Source organism: Ictidomys tridecemlineatus, chromosome 13, assembly GCF_052094955.1.
Source record: "Ictidomys tridecemlineatus isolate mIctTri1 chromosome 13, mIctTri1.hap1, whole genome shotgun sequence".
NCBI lineage: Eukaryota > Metazoa > Chordata > Mammalia > Rodentia > Sciuridae > Ictidomys > Ictidomys tridecemlineatus.
In genome coordinates, this window is record NC_135489.1 from 50,981,596 (window position 1) to 50,994,131 (window position 12,536).

A 12,536-nucleotide genomic window follows, 5' to 3' on the forward strand; every position below is an offset into this window, starting at 1 on the left:
ATCAGATTATGAGAGCTATAGGCTCATTAATAAATTAATCCATATGATGAATTAATAATTTAAATGGAGTACTTGTGGTAACTGTAGGTACATAGGGCATGGTTGAAGGAAATAGGTCACTGAGTACCTGCCTTTGGACTTTGATCTGTCCCGGGCCCTTTCCTGTCTCTGCTTCCTGGCTCTAATGAACAGAGCAACATTCCTCCACCACACCATTACACCATGATGTTCAGCCTCACCACAGACCCAAAGCAATGGAGTTGGCTGAACATGATTTGAACCTCTGAAACTGAGCCCCAAATAAACTTTTCCTCCTCAAAGTTGTTCTCATTAGATTTTTGGTAATCGATGTTGGAGAAGTTCTCAAATGTAGATCACTCACCTTAGGCAAACTCTTCTGAAATACTTGTAGGCTAAGGATCATAGGAGCAGCCAAAGCCCAGTTATAGTAACTGTCAGAAACAAAAATTGTGCAAAACCATTACACAGAGTAAGAGAGAGGAGCAAAGGAGGCTGGGAAGGGAGTAAGGGAGAGAGGAGTACAGAGAAGTAGAAATAACATATCAAACTGCTTATTCTTTTTAGTAAAGATTATCGATTATCAACTAAATTTTTCTTTTTCTTTTTTTTAAATATTTATTTCTTAGTTTTTCGGCGGACACAACATCTTTGTATGTGGTGCTGAGGATCGAACCCGGGCCGCATGCATGCCAGGCAAGCGCGCTACCGCTTGAGCCACATCCCCAGCCCCTCAACTAAATTTTTCTCACATAAAAAATATTTGCTTTAAGTCAAACTTCTATGAGCAGAGAAGCAGTAAAAATCTATGAAACAGAACAACAGTATTTCAATGTCTCATTTACAAGTAAATTTGAGGCTTACTTTTCACTTCAAAGTCATTGCCTATTGATTTGTTTATATAAGATGACAAACTTTATATCAAGAAAAATGGTGTCAGTTAAAAACAGTACTTATATAAAAAAAAAAAACCCTCATATGATGATGTTCAACACAAGAAAGCAAGAGTACTTACCGGTTATATATACGAATTACAAGATTAGGATTGTCTATAAGTCCAGGGTTTTCTGCAAATTCGTGATAAGTAATGATATGCTCCATGAATTTTTCTGCAATATAAAATAATAACTATCAATTTGGTTAAAGTTTATAAATCCATTAAGAAATTACACAATCCTCTTTGCACTGTAAGAATTGTAGGCTAAAATAAGTAAGTCCTTAAAAGAAAAAAACTAATTTTTTTATATCAAAGGCAAAATGTCACTTTTTTTTTCCTCTAAGAAGAAAAGACAGTTTCTTATCCTCTCCCTCTTACCCCAGTTTAAAAAAAAAAAAAAAAAAGAAAAAGAAAATCCAGGAGAAAGACTTTTAGGAAAATAGATTACAGATGTGGATAGAAAGAAGGAAAGAAAGACAAGTATAAGCAAATAAATTATTAAAAAACTAAGTTCCATTCTCATCAGAGGGAAAACTTTACAGACAGGGAATTGCACAATTGGGGAATATTTTTATAGTTCTAAGTACATAATATACTAGAAAATCAAAACATCTTTATAAATTCTTAAGAAAAAAAATCACATATTCAGAATTTGGCTCAGAATCTGTCAATAAATAAATCCCAAATTCTTACAGAATGGATGAAGATTTTTTTCTTGAATTTCTGTACCCTGTTCCTAAATCTGCACTCCAGTAGAGCCAGACTGACAGAAATTTCTTGTGTGGGTTATTCCTCCAGGTAATATATATATTATTTATTTTTACTTGCCATTTCTGCCTCCTCCAATAACAAACTCTACCAAACTAGCAGTATTTAAAACAAAAAAAATTATATTTTATATAAATTTTAAAATTTTCCATCCCATCTCACATAATTTAACTGAGGGTTTAAAAGAAACGGAGAAGAGACATAATTAGCATTTGGTGACTCTAAAAAAGAGAAACTTGAGGAAAACTTGATTCTAGGGCACTGGACACCCATTCTGACACATCACACCTTCAGTTCCTCTGAAGGGGAGAGAAAACAAAGACTAATGCTAAAATGATGATGCTGATTCATGGGAAGAAAATATTTCCTTGGAGGAAAATCAATTATGAGCCTTTGGCCAAACTGAGAAAACATTAAGACCGCTTGGTTTAAAAATGAAGGTAAAACCAAAAAGGCTAAAGAAAGTAGGACAAACCCATGCAAGTTTTCCACCATACCTAGAGGCATCTGTTCTCTGCTAAGATCTTTCCCTACTCTCAAGCAGGCTTTACCTCACTGGCCATCTCTCAAGCCTGAGACAGAAAGTAAACCTTCTACTTTTTGCCATAAAGATTATTTACTCAGTGGATCACCAATTTTCTACAACTTCAGAGCCCTCATGTCTAAGTCCCATTGCTTTCTAGGAGGGATTCTGGGTCTCAGTCCCACAAACATTTGAATGATTTTTACCGATGAGAAATATCAATGCAATGTGATCTGACCCAGGTCATTAGCAAACAGGGCACCCTGTGAACTTTCAACTACTTATTTAGAGCCTTCAAGGTACACACCCTTACCAAAGCCACCCCACAAGAGGTACCTTAAATGAGAGTCTAAGGACCTGACATTATAGGAAGACACTTAAGACTCACACAAGTTCACTGAAGAACTAAAAACACCCTGAAATGGCTAAAGGCAGATTTTAAATCAAGTGATGATCAGGCTGCTCTCTGAGGTGAAGAAAGGGCATAACTGCCCAGTATACCTTTAGAAATTTCTCCATTTTCACTGAGGCCCCCACATAGTGAAAGGGTGACATCGGGCAAGTCCATGGCAGAATCTGAGAGGCACTCAGTGCCACTATCTGCAGCTGCACTTCCCACAGACTGTGGGGACTGGGAGCCAGAGAGTGTGTCAGACTCGGGCCACTGCCTGGAGCCAGGGTCCGTTTCACTGTGGCAGGTGAAATAAAAGGTAAAATATTTGATTTATTACAATTTATGGTATTCTTAGCTTACTACATGATTGTCAGGCTCAGATCAAACAACGTATTCCCTAAAAAGGAACAGATGAACAATTAGACATAGTTTTTCTTAGGCAATGTTTAGAATAATATCTTAAATTAAAGAGATTCTAAATAGTGCTTCTGAGGAATTAAGTTCACAGTTGTGAATATATCAATATATCAGAAAAATCACTAGTCATTCACAATAATGCAAAATTTCAACTATAGCTTTTCTGATAATTAAAGGAATAAAAGAGTTATGAGCATTTGTTAACATTTCCATGTTGAAAATGACAGGGTAGTTAAGAAAACTCTCATATTTGGAGCCTTTTGATCTTAACTTCCTAGAAAAAGCTATGCTACATACTGTATAAACATCCTGTAGAAAATTACTGTAGTCCAAACTATACTCTTTAAAAAACAAGGCTTTTGGGGTAGGTTGTGGCTCAGCGGCAGAGTGTTTGCCTTGCACATGTGAGACATTGAATTCGATCCTCAGCACCATATAAAAATAAACAAAACAAAATAAAGACACTGTGTCAATGTATAACAAAAAAATATTTAAAAAACAAGGCTTTTAAAAATTCATCTATTACCTCAAAAAAAAAAAAAAAAAAGAAAAAAAAGGAAAGAAAAGAATAAAGGAGCAAGAAAAAGGAAAAAGTCCTCAGGAGGCTAGACCCATCTTGAAAAAGAAATATATTAAGAAATAAACTAAAATTAAATTGTCCTTACAGTGGTGAGGGCCAAAGCTAAAGATGAATTTATTCAATATTTTTATTTTTCTTGATGATAAGGCACAGAAGCCAGGTCCCAGAAGGTGACCATAATGGAAACCTTATATAATGGAGCATACATTTGAGAGAAAAGAACAAGGAAATGGTGTCTTACTTTTATTAGTCATGAATGCTTACGATTCTATATCTTTGAATAGGTATTTAATGTCACATTTAAGATATTATTCTAGAGTTTTCAAATTCATTTATTTTATTAAAAAACCACTATTTTTAACATGTGATTAAAAACATGATATCTGATGAAGTTATATGATCTTTTAAGAAAACTTGAAGATGAACAGTAAATGGCAGCAGAGTGCAGATATGTTACAGATTGGGTACAGTTTCAAAACTATTATATTTTGCTTTTGAACTAATGAAAGACTCAGGGTTTGGAGAATTTCCCATTAATAGCAATATATATATACTCACATCCCCCAAATTCAAATTAAATAGAGTGATAGAATGTTATTAGAAATGATAAAAAGTCAAGCCTGCTGGCAAATAGTAATGCAGCAAAACCTGTGAATATGCTGGGGTGGAGTAACAAGGCCAACGTTCAGATGAAGAAAACAGACAGAAGATGGCTACATGTTCACCAATGGCTGTGCTGTCTTTTACTGCGCACATGTGGAGACTCCAGAATCAGTCAGGTGTGGCTACATGGCTATATGACCAAGCTCTTGTTAGGTCTTCTCTCCATTCCCTGTCTACTATCTATAAATATTGAACTCTGAGGCCCTGAGGGGATGACAGAAGAAGCCTGTGCTTCTAAATGCCTATGTGTAGGCCTCCCACCAAACACCAGCATTGGAATGTTATTACAAAAGGAAGAAATAAAATTCTACTGTGGCAAGTCTCTGAGATCTTGCACTTTATCAGTTACAGCAGATGGTGTCACCCAAACAGAAATGTTGATTCTCAACATCTAAAGACAGGAGGAATGTCATCTCAGCATGCTGCCAAATCCACAGGATTCCTATGGATTAAAGTTTAGCTATAACTATATATATGTTATTAAATAGTAAAGATAATTATAAAAAATAACATATTAAAGGCTAACTGTAAGTATTTATGACATGTTTCAAGAAATAATTAGTGCATAAACTAAGAACTTTACATAGTGAATGGACAGTGGCCCTAACAGTTAAGTTATAATAGTGTGGTACTAAGGTCTTATCATATTAGTTACTCTCCCTACTTTTTAAAAGGAAAACTAAAAAATCTACTAAAGGAATACTAATATAACTAAATAACAAAGGATTGGGAAACAAAATGTTAATTCTAAGATAGCTTACATTTTAATTTTCCCACTATAAAAAAGAGAGAGTTTCAGTTTTCTGACCTTAAAAAACCCATACTTCAAGTGAAGTAGGTAGATATTTTGAGACAAGTTTAGGGTACAGAGTTAGGAAGAAATTTTTAGAGCCTCCCTCAAATATCTGTAAAAAATTTATATGATAATCCATCTTTCTATTCCAAGTGAAAAAAATATGTTTTTTTCAATAATTAAAAGTGTTTAATTATGTATATATATGACAATATATTCAAGGCATACTCTCTGTGGGAAAAAAGTTGAGTTTTCTAACCACAGAGTAACATAATGAAATTCCTTTATGGATGACTTGAACTTGAGAAGACAATCCACATGTATCATATATAAAATTCATGTTTGGGTTATTCTAAGGAGAAAATCATGAGGCTCTGAGAGGGCAGCTGTGTGACAAATGGTGGGAGCTATAGGAATGTGGAGAACCTGCAATAGGGTCTCACCATATTAGGTCTCACCAAAGAAAAGGTTTGGGAACTCAGACTCTCCAAAGGAGTAAAGGCATTCTTTGTAAAATATTTTCAGATAAAGAAGTATTATTAAAACAAATGATAAAGAACTTTTCCAAAGTATGCTGAATTTGCAAATTTACACTTGTGACTATAAAGAGAAATAATATGAAGCCTTATACTCGTATGTAGGTTTGACTAGTATCTCTCTCTTATTGCATTAAACATGTTTTCTTTTTTAAAAATATTTATATTTTAGCTGTAGTTGGACACAATACCTTTATTTTACTTATTTAAATGTGGTGCTGAAGATCGAACCCAGGGAATCACATATGCTAGGAGAGCACTCTAATGCTGAGCCACAACCCCAGCCCTTAAACATGTTCATAAACAGCTATTTATTAATTTCAAGTCACTACAGTCAAAACAACATATTCACAATTTATGAATTTTCTAATTCATGAAACACTCCTACATGCTTGAATTTTTTTTTTTTTTTTTTTTTTTTTTTAGTTGTGGTGCTGGGGAGTGAACTTGGAGCCTCATGCATGCTAGGCAAGTACTCCGCCACTGAGCTACAATCCCAGTCCCTGAAATAATCAGATTTAGCTAACACATAAGCATATTGCTCTTTTTGCTTAGATGAAATGATTACAATAATTTCAGAGCTGTTTATCCTAAGTACACATACTAAGCACATACTACCTTTTAGGGAAATAGAGAGCTGCAACTTCAGGTTCTAGAGCCTTTAAGTCATCGAGGTAAATATCATCAGGTCCCTGGTGCTGACTTCTCTTGTGGACACCTGTTTAAGAAAAATGTATCAGAGGTACAAATTTAGTTATTCTTAATTTACTATTCTGTAAGAAAGTAAAAGGTCTGTAAACAAACTGACCATAAACTGACCATAATTAGAATAGGGTTTTAAGTGTCAACTGGTTAGTTCCACTTATGTTGATTCTCAACCATCCAAGTCAATGGAAGAGAAAGTTTGGGCTCTAAAATAAACATACAACATTTATTCATTCTTTCATTTGTTGTTATAGGAACAATCCTAGACCCTAATAATTCACATTTAATGGGGAAGTTTTCAAACACATTCAGATAAGAACAAATGTGTCCAAACTTGAGGAAAATTACCTGCATGAAAACAAGGCCATTACTCTAAAATCATGAAGGGAAGTTTGCTGGGGATGGTATATTTACACAGCGCCCAAATATCAACTCACATATTACCTTCTAACTGCAAAAGGACAAAAATCCTTTATGACTGATAGATATGGCAGATGATATGTTAAACAATGATTGCATTTAGCATCACATATAGTGGATCATCATGAGATATAGTATGAAGTACCCAATATATCTCATAAAGTGATCATCAATTTAAAACATACAAAAGAGGGCTGGGATGCAGGTCAGTAGGAAAACAAATAACCCTAATATAATTAAGCCTCAAGATTTATACTGCTCATAATAGTGGCCACAAGCCACATGTGAGCACTTAAACTGTCACTAGTCTTGAGTCGTATAAAACATGTTTTAAGAAAGTATTATCTCAACTTCTAAATATCATCTAAATTAATTTTATAAGTATAAAATTTTATAAGTATAAAAAATGCAAAATATTTTATATTGATTACCTATTAAAATTTATAATATTTTATATTTATTGCCTTAGGATGTACTGCTAAACAATTTCACTTGTTCATTAAAGTGGCCCTTGGGCTGGGGTTGTGGCTCAGAAGTAGAGCACTTGTAATGGTGCTGTTCTAAAATAAAAAAGATTAATGACATAAAAATCAAATGCAGTGAGTGAACCTTGATAGGATTTTTGTTTTGAAAAACATTCCACAGGCTAGATGTGGTAAGACATGCCTGTTATCCAAGCTACTTGTGAGGCTAAGGAAAGAAGATCACAAATTTGAGACCAGCTTGGGCAATTTACTGAGACCCTGTCTTAAAAAAAAAAAAAAAAAAATTTACTGTGTACTTACATAAACTAAGCTGGTTATGAAACCACTAGGTGACATAACCTTAGTGTACCACTGTGTATGTGGACTTTCACTGACTGAAATGTCTTTATGTAGTACATGACTATATTCTTGGTACATTTAAGGAAATATAAATATGGAATATTCAAGATGACAGTAGTATTATTCTTAGAAGGTGAGTCCTGCAGGATTTAAGGGTGAAATGTCATAATGTCTGTAACTTATTATCAAATTGTTTAAAGTAACAGAAAACTTCTGTGAGTAGAGAAATGGAGAGTAAGAAAACACTTGGATTATAATGGAGATGAAAAAATCCTATCATATACTGATGATGTAGTCAATGTAACATTTCAAGGCAATACATTCCTCATGTGTTTGTGGTGATGCTGGAGTAAACAAATCTGTACTACTAGGCCTATAGAATTACAGCATATACAATGTACACTACATGATACCTGATAACAATAAAAATGATTGCTGTTTTATGTATTTACTATACTATTTATCATTACTTTAGGGTATACTCCCTCTACTCAAGTAGAAGAAACTTTACTGTAAAACTGTGCCATGTCATGCTGGCAATAGCCTCATACTCTCATGTTTACTGCATTTAATTTTATCAAAAGTCCATGTCCACTGATTGACCTATAATACTAAGTTTGTGTGAAAATATAATGTTCACACAAAAATAAAACTGCCTAATGACACAGTTTTTAGACCACATGCATCATTAAGTGATGTGTAACTATATAATGCTTTTCATAACAAAAAGCTGGGGGGGGGGCGCGCGGAATGAGGCCAAAGAATTGTGGGAACCATTCAGTGTTCCTATCTCTGTTAGCTCCTATACTCTGTGCTGGGACTAGGGGGTCATTATTTCCTAGATTAGAACAAAGCATTCACCCTGGAAGAAATTGATCTCTCTCTTTCACAGTTTTTAGAATAAAACAGTTATGGGCTTTTGGTGAAAGATAGGTACCAAGATAAGCCATCATCAGTTGGATGGACAGATACGGCCAAAAATAACCTTGACAGTCACATTCTTTCATTTTAGGTAACTTATTTCTGAAAGGCCTTGCATATCCATACCTGTTGTGGATATTTATTAAGTCAATCTGTGATGAGCTAACCTTTAGTGCTAATTCTTATTTATTTAAAAGCTACAATAGTAGGTATTGGATTATATGTGACGATGTGTAATTTTAGGTAAAGTTTTACTGCCCTAAAAATAGGACTTAATAGGGCTGGGATTATGCTCAGCACAGAGAGCTCGCCTAGCATGGGTGGGGCGCTGGGTTCAATCCTCAGCACCACATAAAACTAAAATAAAGGTTTTGTGTCTAACCATAAGTAAAAAAAGAATATATATATATATATATATATATTTAATAATAGGATTTAAGGCCAGTGTTCAGAGAATATGTATGTTCTGATCTGTATGAAGTATCAATGGATAACTATACTTTTAAATAGTAAGGATGTTCTGATTTATTGAACTTAATAGTCCAAAAGTGAGAGCTGCTGAGTCAAGAGTTTGACTCCATCCTTCTCTCTACTTGTTTTAGAGGAAAGAAGAGCACTAATAATTAGCATATATTTTTTTACTTTATATCATTGCAAAAAAGTACTTAATTCAGCCTTAATGAAGATATTTCAGATGAAATTCATTTTTCTGTTTAAACATGTAATTGTTTAAGACTTCACTTTACTGGCAAACCTACCCAATAATCAAATGCAACATGTGAAAGCCCTAACAGACTCTTGGGCAGGGGGGAAAAAATCAGCTAAGAAATATTATTAAATTTGGGGAAATACAGACTCTTCAAAATGACAATGATACTATGATTGTATACATTAACTGATTTGAACTCATTATTTTCTCAAAGGCCAACTGAGTCAAGACAGGAGATCTAGTAAGGAAGTTAAGAACCCTGCTACAATGGAATTTAGAGAGTAAAAGAGAAGCCACAGTAAATAATCAGGACAAAGCACATAACAGGCTCTGCCTGGGGGCTGCAAATACAAGATCGCCATTACATATTATGTGAAACACTGAAATAATTATCCATCTAAACTCAGAGTACCCAATACCAAATTAAACAAACGATTACCTTTCTTCTTTGATGGTGAGTCTACTTTAGCCGTTGGTTTGGGTTCTGAGGCAGTTTCCGCTAAAGATGGGCTATGAAGGTGGTCTGCATCTAACATAGATGAAATCTGAGGAGTTGCAAGAGGAGGTTCAAGAAGTTCTGCAGCAGACGTCGCATCACTCATCTGCTTACACAAGGCTCTGGGTTTGGGTTTCACTATGGTACAGACAGTATCTTCAATGGAAGCATCTTTCTCTACTTCTCTTATGAGGCTATCCTCACTTGGAATTACCCGAAAATGGGTATTTTCTGATGGTGTAATTGTAGCTGTCCTAGGATGGTAGTCAGATCTTTCTCTTTTGCTGACCTAGAAAAGGTGAATTGTTTAAATATTAAACTAATTTCAAAGGTATCTGTTAAATCTAATTCTTATGCTAATCAAAATGTGTTCACTTTATAGCATGTTCATTAAATATATTATTTTGTGTGAAATAGTTCATAATTAAAAAGTGGTAAAAACAAATAATTGCAGTTTGTTCAATATCATGATGTTAGTAAACAAGCTGTATTATAATCATTCTTTTATAAAGAATTAAACACTGGAGAATATTGTGATAAAATAGAGGTAGAGAATATTTATCTTGAGGGAGACAACTTACAATACCAAATAAGAAGTTAACTCTGCTTGGACTATTTCAAGATTCTGTTAAAACAATGTAAAGTGGGAAGTCAAGTCCAAACTCAGTCACAAATATAAGCAAAATCTGTCTCTCTGAAAAACCTAAATTCAAAAGGAGGATCTAAACATTTTCCTCCCTCAAGAAATGTATCTTGGGTTGTGGCTCAGTGGTAGAGTGCTTGCCTAGCAAGTGTGAGGCGCTGGGTTCGATTCTCAGCACCACATACAAATAAATAAAATAAAGGTCCATCAGCAAGTTAAAAAAAAGAAATGTATCTTTCCATTTTTTCTTCTTTCATAATGTGTTGTCAAAAAAACTTTAGTAACCAATATATGATAAATTTTCAGAGTGAAAATTTTAATTTCCTTTAGGTGCCTTTAAAACATCTTTAATTAACAATCAACATTATTGTCCACTAAATACAAACACAAAATACTGTTGGATTCCTTCTACTGCAATACAAATGTTATGAAAAATGTTAACTTTGAATTATTTTTATGACCACATGAGGGCACTACTGTCATTACATTCAGTGAGCTCAGTCAGAAATTGCTTCTTAGAGATGGAGGGACTAGTCTTTATCAGATATATCCCACAGGCAAGTTAAACACCAATACCTTAGTGGACTCTGGGAACCCGCCCCATGTCCATTCCATGTGAGATTCAGATCTGAGCAGGCTCTCGGCAGGTTTCACCTCCAGCTCTGAATCACTCTTAGGACATACTGCCTGGACATACGTGCTACAAACACAAGAACAAAGAAAAGTGAAGCCTTCCATCTTGCTGAGCCTTACAGAGTAAAGGAAATATAAGTCTTAATATACAATAACTTTGTATCCCACAGATATAAACATTCTTGAAGGAAGAATCAATTACTTATTCCCTTTGTGTTCTTTAATAATAAAAATGGGGCTGAGTCATAGCTCAGTGGTAGAGTGCTTGCCTAATATGTGAGGCACTGGGTTCTATTCTCAGTACCTCATACAAATAAATAAAAAATAAAGGCCCACTGACAATTAAGAAAATATAAAAAAATATAAAAATGGCAACTAGTGTTTACTGAGAAGTTACTGGGTCCTCTCTAAGCACTTTATATGCTTTATCTTATTTGCTTCTCACAGGAAATCAATGATACAAGTAATTTTACAGAACAGGAAATGCACAGAGTTATATTAACAGTGAATAGGTGAACATTTGATTGCAGAATAAAAGGACTACATGTGCTTTTTCATTATATTATCCATAGTTACACATAATAGTTGACATGAAACAGAACTGAAGAATTGGCAAATTCTATACCAACTATACAGATCTACAACTGGTCAACAAGGTTAGGGTAGGCAGATTAAGTTTAGGAACAAAATAATTAGAGAAATAGTTCTTATTCATAACAAAATAGTTCATTTTAGTGTATGAGAGAAACGGGAAAAATTATTGCTGTCAAATAACAGAAAAAGTTACTTAACATGTCCTTTCTCTTTCCTTTAAGTAAACAAGAAATTTCAAAGATACTCACTTCTCTAATGGGGACCAATCTCCATCAGATAAGGGGTAGTGATCTCCAGAATGGAAGAGCAAAGGCTCCTTAAATTCTTCTTCCTTTAAGGAAGCATTTGAAGATCCTCTGTGAAAGAGAAAATAATGACGACATTTATTAGCTTTAAAATACTACTCAAATCTACTGGCCAACTTCCTAAATGACAAAAACAAAGGGGGCTTTTCCCCCCTTTTCAAAAGGAAATATGAAAGGGAGATTTACCAATGCCATATGCTACTGTAATCACTAACTATGGACCAGAAGGACAGGAGGAGGAAGAAGGACAGAAAGGAAATCTAATTAAAAATTCCTTTTTAAATCCTTTGGAATAATAAGGCTTTATATGTATTTCATTCAGTTTTTACAAATCTGAGGTAGTAACATTCCTTTCTGGGGGGAGAGGGGTATTGGGGATTGAACCCAGGGGTACTTTACACTGAGCTATATTTCCACTCCTTTTTATTTCAAGACAAGGTCTTGCTAAGTTGCAGAGGCTAGCCTTGAACATGCAATCCTCAAGTCTCAGCCTCTCAAGTCACTGGGATTATTACAGGTGTGCTCTACCATGTCCGGTGTACTACTACACTTTAGATATCAGGTAATCAAGAATCCAGAAGTTTAGTAATGACCCAAATCTAAACACTAATGCCCTGTGTGCCTGTTTTCATTTTTATTTTTTTTAGTTTTTTTAAT

The 12,536-nt window shown here is 34.4% G+C and overlaps 1 protein-coding gene across 5 annotated transcripts in view; it reads right to left on the reverse strand.

The window, feature by feature from the left end:
- Lpin2 (lipin 2) overlaps positions 1-12,536 on the reverse strand; it is a 77,371-nt gene that overhangs the window by 10,980 nt on the left and 53,855 nt on the right. For all 5 annotated transcript variants that reach the window (XM_078030325.1, XM_078030326.1, XM_078030322.1 and 2 more), the window contains 7 exons: positions 11,823-11,930; positions 10,924-11,047; positions 9,648-9,993; positions 6,248-6,347; positions 2,748-2,935; positions 1,034-1,127; positions 383-452 (listed from right to left, as the gene is read on the reverse strand). In XM_078030325.1, the coding sequence (XP_077886451.1) occupies positions 383-452; positions 1,034-1,127; positions 2,748-2,935; positions 6,248-6,347; positions 9,648-9,993; positions 10,924-11,047; positions 11,823-11,930 (1,030 nt within the window). The remainder of the gene's footprint in view (positions 1-382; positions 453-1,033; positions 1,128-2,747; positions 2,936-6,247; positions 6,348-9,647; positions 9,994-10,923; positions 11,048-11,822; positions 11,931-12,536) is intronic.